At 35.8% G+C, this 6,931-nt stretch overlaps 1 protein-coding gene across 1 annotated transcript in view; it reads left to right on the plus strand.

Moving 5' to 3' along the window:
• The first annotated feature begins 2,481 nt into the window (after positions 1-2,481).
• Positions 2,482-6,931, plus strand: part of LOC109862383 — a 6,498-nt gene continuing 2,048 nt past the window's right edge. The window contains exon 1 of the mRNA XM_020442418.1: positions 2,482-2,535. Coding sequence (XP_020298007.1) covers positions 2,482-2,535 — 54 coding nt within the window. The remainder of the gene's footprint in view (positions 2,536-6,931) is intronic.

Consider the following 6,931-nt stretch of genomic DNA (forward strand, 5'->3'; position numbering starts at 1 on the left):
GCTCCAAATTTCATACATACTCTGTTTTCCAGAATAATATAAATATACTTTTAATTATGAAGAGTTTAAGAACAGAACTTAAGAACACAGCCAGAGTTATTTTATAATTTAAATGCATCGATCAATACTAGACTGCAACAAGTTGTCGACCGAAACGGTTATTGGGCCGACTATTAAGTCAAAGCTCTTAGAAACAGTTCTTTTCAGAACCACACATTTATTTAACAAAAATATCTCTCGCGTTCATCAGAACTACATTTAACGGCTTTTTTCAGAGCCACAAAAAATATTTTACAGAGTCACATTAAACGGTTCTTGTCAGAACTATAAATATATATTTTACAGAAGAATATTTCTGAGTGCAAACCTATAAAATAAAATCTCGCGTAACTGCTTCAAAATTTATATAAAATAATTTTTGTGTCATTCTTCTTACCTTTTCACACACACACACACATTATTTGTTATTATCATTATTTTGTTAAAGTTTTAAATACATATACAATTATATATGTATATATTTATATATAAACATAACTATTATAATATTGCCTTACTAGTTTTTATTTTTGATGTTTTAAAGACAATTTAACGCTAATTATACACAAATCTATTATAGTATGTTATTTTTTATTCTTAATTTTTTAATAATTGATTCACTATGACATTTCTCTGTTGTCATACTTTTTTACTTTCTTAATTAAATATATTTTACTTTTTTACACATACCGTAAGTAAGTTTCTTATATCACGTAAAAGCTAATAATTAAATAAATAAATATGATATAAATTATTAAAGTCACTTTCAATGCAGTTACTCTTTTCAATGTTCGCGATAATTTTATGGTAACATATGGCTGTCGGTATTATTGGTAACCGTGTCGGTATGTATCATCGGTAACCGTGCCGGTACATATGGATTAAATCTCGGACCGCTGGCGCGTGCTAGTAGGAAGCAGCCGGAGGAGAACTACTTCTCCTCATGGCGCACGATATGGTGCTCCGCACTGTACTATTTGCTATATGCATGGTATATACTCGTACTTCTTACTGTGACGTCACGCGGGGAAGGAAAGGGGATGGCGTCACAGGGAAAGTGGTATTGATGTCACGCGGGGAGGGGGTAATGACGTCACAGAATATGACGTCACGCGTGGGGCGTGGCTCTTACGTCACAGGATATGACGTCACGCGGGGCACTGCAAGATATGACGGCACGCGGCGGAGGACCCCTTTTATGGCAACTTCACACGCGCACCAGAAGCGACACGCGATTCGACAATATGGCGGCGGCTCGACAATATGGCGACTCCAAGGTAGGTACTTGTTACTGCGGTACTACGCATAGTATTTTGTAATGTAACAATATAGCGGGTTTTCGGCATGCGGTAATATATGGTATTTTGTAATGTTACGTAACAATATGGCAAATCCAAGAAATATATGTTCTTTATATAACATATATACATATAGAACAGCAACTCTTGTACATATTTTTTCGACATGTGCCGCGGTATGTAACATTATACGCAGTGCGCGTAAAGTTGCAGAATTGCAATTTTTAGCGAGAACGTGCGAAGTTGCATTTTTAGTTTTAGCGCAAAATAACAAAGCCGTACTATTCATTTTTTTATTCCCATTTGTACATGTTTTTTTCAGCATGTTCCGCGGTATGTAACATTATACGCAGTGCGCGTAAAGTTGCAGAGTTGCAGCTTTTTAGCGAGAACGTGCACAATTGCAGTGTTTATGTGTTAGCGCGAAGTAACAAACCCGTACTATTCATTTTGTGTATTCCCATTTTATTAAGATCGTTTTTATATATAAATCCATGGAATAAAATACAGCAACTATGTATTGTTGCATTGCACATATGTCTTTCGGCATGTGCCGCGATATGTAACACTATACACAGCTAAAGGTGCAGAGTTGCAGTTTTTAGCGAGAACGTGCAAAGGTGCTTTTTTATTTTATTTTAAAGCGAAGTAATTGTTTTAGCGAGAAATAACAAAGACGTAGTATTCCCTTTTTTGTTATATTTGAAGTTCATGAAAAGTATTATTTACATGCATCATATATATTTTGACTGAATAAAGTTACGAACTTGTGTATTTATTTTATGTATGTTTTCTTTATTTTTATTTACTTGTTATTTATTTTTATGTATTTTTATTGAGTTATTTGTATTTATTTTTTATTATATTTAGTTGTTTGTCTTTAAATCTATTCTTATGTATATAGGTATAGGGAAAGTCGGGAATCGGATGGGATCAAAAGTTGCTCATTAACAAACTCATAATTGTAATATACAGAGAAAAACTCTATTCGTTTTTGTTTATCACATAAAAAGCAAACTTTATAAAGATTTAATTTTTTTAGTTATTGTTTATTATATTTAGTTTTCATGACGTCACGCGGCAATATGGCGGAGCAAGAAATGACGTCACGTTAGCAGCAGCCCCGATGACATCACGCGGCAATATGGCGGCAGGCCCCGATGACAGTATGGCGATGCAACAATATGGCGACTCCAAGGTATGTACTTGTTCCTGCAGTAATATACATGATATTTTTAATGTTATGTAACAATATGGCGACTCTAAGACATATATGTTTTTATATAACATGAAAAAACTATTGTACATATCTTTTTTTCGGCACGTGCCATTATACGCAGTGCACGTAAAGTTGCAGAGTTGCACTTTTTTAGCGAGAACGTGCACAGTTGCAGTTTTACTTTTAGCGCAAAGTAGCATTTTTTAATGTTGCGCAACACTATGGCGACTCCAAGAAATATATGTTGTTATATATATGAACAAACAGCAACTATGTATTGGTGCACATGTCTTTCGACATGTGCCGCGGTATGTAACATNATACACCGCGTAAAGTTGCAGAGTTGCAATTTTTTAGCAAGAGTATTGCAAAATTGCATTGTTTTATTTTAGCGCGAAGTAATTGTTTTAGCAAGAAATAACAAAGACGTAATATTCACTTTTTATATTTAAAGTTTATTCATGAAATATATGATTTACATGCATTATATATTTTTACAGAATATATTTTTTGGCATGTGGTTGAACGTGATTGTTCGTGGTTCGCTTATTGTTGAACGTGGTCCGTTTATGGTTTGATTATGATTAAACATGGTTTGTTCATGGTTCGATTATGGTTAAACATGGTTTGTTCATGCAAACAACAATCCATGTTGAACCATAAACGAATCACGTTCAACCATAAACGAACCATGTTTAACCGCAAACGAACTATGTTTAACTAAAAACGATCCACGATCAACTATGGAACCACGTTAAACCGCGATTAATACCGTTAATCTATATAAATATGCTATGGAACAAGATAGTAAATGTACAACTAAAGTTGTTGCGTATAACATTTTATTGTCGTTTAGATCACCTAGTAAATATTTTAAATACATTTTGTAATGCGCAATGTTTCACATGTTTTTCACATCGTAGACAATTCAATACATTCAATTTATTGAAAGAAGCAATATCGTCGTAATCGGCATTCAATGTTTTACTAATTAATCCACGTTGTACGTCACTATCGAAAATATCAGTTAGCCAGTTACATTTTTCAGGACCTTTAACATAGATGAGTTAAGATGCGTTGTCATTATTTTCTGCAGTGCCACAAATAGCTGTTGTAATCAAAGTTTTCGCTCTGCGGTATGCAACATTTCCATCTTCCCAACGCAGCCCGAGATGATGCGTCATCAACCAAGAAGCTGCTGACCTGTCTGATTTTGCAAGTAGATTCCACGGAAAGGGGCTTTCAAAAAAAAATGTAATGCGAGAGAACACTACCTTTTTGCAATATCGCCACTTCTTTGATTACACCATATATACATAATTATTGTTATTACACATATTAAATGGCGATATACATATACTCTATTATATTATATACGGTTTTCTTGTGGTATTTTGTAATATCCCCATGGTAACGTTTTGGTAGAATCGGGTACCATATACCGCTTATCGTCGTACGGACTTAGAGCAAGTTTCGATTCAGACACAGCGTCTTGATGCGACATGATTGTACTTTTTAGTTTCATGCGCACTTTGGTATAAAATAATCGCAGAGCTGGCGCCAAGAAAATAGACCATGTACAACCGTAGCAGTCTGATAGAAGTTCATCATCCTTCAGGACGTGAGAAAAGACACACAGATTCTACATACATTTAACAAATGTTTTTTGTTAACTTCGTGTAACTTTGATCGTATACACGACTGTTGACACACCTTTTTGATTTCATCATTCAAACATTGTTTGTAATCGTCAAACATTAATGTTCTTGCTACGACGCTACTCTTTACACCCTTGACCTTTTTGGTGTCTTTCTTTCTATCTACTTTTAATGCATGCATTTTTGCTCTAAGTCCGACGAATTCAGTCATTATCATTCGTTATTTTCATCTTTCATCAATCCTGGAACTTTTTTTGTTGACGCGTGGCATACCATACACATTATCAGTCGGATAATCAAATGTGTCGAATCGAGCGATGTCACGTTTCATGATATCGTACACGTTCTCGCATTCGATAAAATAAATAAGACTGTCTGTGTCGGTGTACATAATTTTACATTTTTCTTGGTACCATAGAGGTGCCATATAATTATATAATAATGGTGAAATTCATACAAACACGTCTTAGATATGTCTAATATACACACATTCCTACGTAAATCGGTTTGTTGAATTTCACTTCGAGTTTACGCAATTCAACCGCAATAACATTTTCAGGAAAAACACTTCGACTATGAAAAGTTGGTCGGGAGATCAATGCTTCCGCACCATATCTTCCATCCCACTTTGTTACAAGTTTTATGTCTACACGGTTTCATAAATTTTCCATAGTTTTGCCAAAAACTGCGTTATTCATCAATTTGTACAAAATTTTCTCAAAGTCGTTGGTAGCGAGCGTTCGAAATTGTGTATTTAATTCGATGTAACTGCGGAGCCGCGGAGATTGCGCGAACTGTAATATGCGGTGAATCTTTGTAATACGAAGATCGTGTCGCACACATTGTTGCAGGGCACGTTACTGAATAATATAACGCGATTTATCGTGTAGTGTTGCGAGTAGCTTCTCCTGTCGCATGCCAGTTTATTGCGCGTCGGGCAGGTCAGCGTGCGCGTTATGTAGTTCGCGAGGATACTCGAGGTTGACTTCAAAGATGTAACCGATATCTGAGGTTGCTGTCACAGACATTACGTCGACACTCTAGATGTTGTCCACCCATTGGAATGCGGCATACGGTAATGGCAGACACATTGCCCAGCCGTACAAGTTATTTATATTAAAGTACATGAGATACGACGTTGGTTTTGATGAGTCGTATGTCCGCATGTACTCGTTATTCGCGTGCGCATATCTTGCGCTGCACTGGCTAAGACCACCGCGTATACCCCGTTCGATAAACATAACCATATCAACATCTGTGAGCAGGTCGAACGTTATGCCTGTATGTTTTAGCATAGCGTCCCACGTGTAACCGGGTAAAGTATAATAATGCGCGGGATCTAATCCCCGTAACTTCGAATACAACTTTCTCGAAAATTCTCAAATATGTCGGCCAATAATAAAACATCAGTCTTTAAATATAAATCGCTGTATTCACCTAACGTACGTATAGAGAATCGTTGCCAAATGTTTACAGCGTGTGCATATTCACTCTCAGATATTGTTTCACCGGTCAGAGAACTGTAAAATGACTCGCGCTGTAGTAAACGCTGCTCCCGCAACTTGTCGACACAGTCTACGTATTCGTATGGAAAGACCCTTTTACGCGCTTATAATTCAAAGTTTTCGACGGATAAATTTCTGAATTCTGATTGTACAATTATTTCAACTTGTCTTTATGAAGAAACGATGCTAGTTTATCGAGACTAGCACTGAGAAATTTGTACAAATCAATGAATCGCAACTCTATATTGTATTTAATACGCAGTTAGCAATTTTGATGTAATCAACAAGTTTTATCTTATAAAATAGGATTATGTTACTTCAATACGTGATCAAATCGATGACATCTGATATCCAAACATGCCTGCTTTTGCGGAAAAAAATTGTTCTCTCGTATAAAATAAACATGTTATTTCGATATGTAAACATTGCAAAAATAAGCGTGTTTCTGAGTCATAAATTTTGATGTCATCATTTTTTCTAATAAAGTGGTGGGGTTAGGCGGTATTTAAGAAGGCTTTTACGTCCCATTATTCGACTTTTAACCGTGGTTCAAGAAGACGTAATGTATACTAACAGAAAGTGCAACAGCGAGATGAAAACTGCACGCAACAAGTAAGTAAACTGTTACATTATTTGGCTTTTGTTTTGTTTTTGACACATACGTCATTCACTTGTGTTTTTTTACAGTTTTTTTACAAACTGCGTCTTTACCACATCAGGCAACTCGCATTTTGGGAAGACGATACGCGCTAACGTCAACAGAATACAAACACATTGAAATTGGAATAAGTGTTGGCCCAATTTCTTATGTGGAGATAGTTATCGGAGATAATCATGGAAATTCAATGCTTCTACCATTTTCTACATGGCAAACAATCATCCAGAAGCAGACAGATATTCACCAACTACTACAATCGACAGAAGCATCTGCTACAATGTGGCTTCGCAATTTAGCGCTCAATATCGTTATTATTCGCGACGCACGAATTGTAAAATTTACATTAAACGACAAGTGTTTGTATTATACATGAAACCACCGACCGTAAAATTCTTGTTAACTTTGAATTTATGTATTGAAAACATGTATTACTGGTTGGCTGAACACACTCATGTAGTAAACACAAAGTTTGCGCACTTTGTTCGCGTTCTACGAGAACAGAATATTACTGATGTATGCAACGCTGCAAAAGCGACAGTGGAGTGTATGACAAT

The sequence above is a fragment of the Pseudomyrmex gracilis genome, unplaced genomic scaffold (assembly GCF_002006095.1).
Source record: "Pseudomyrmex gracilis isolate BER0280 unplaced genomic scaffold, ASM200609v1 scaffold_1700, whole genome shotgun sequence".
In the NCBI taxonomy this organism is placed as follows: domain Eukaryota; kingdom Metazoa; phylum Arthropoda; class Insecta; order Hymenoptera; family Formicidae; genus Pseudomyrmex; species Pseudomyrmex gracilis.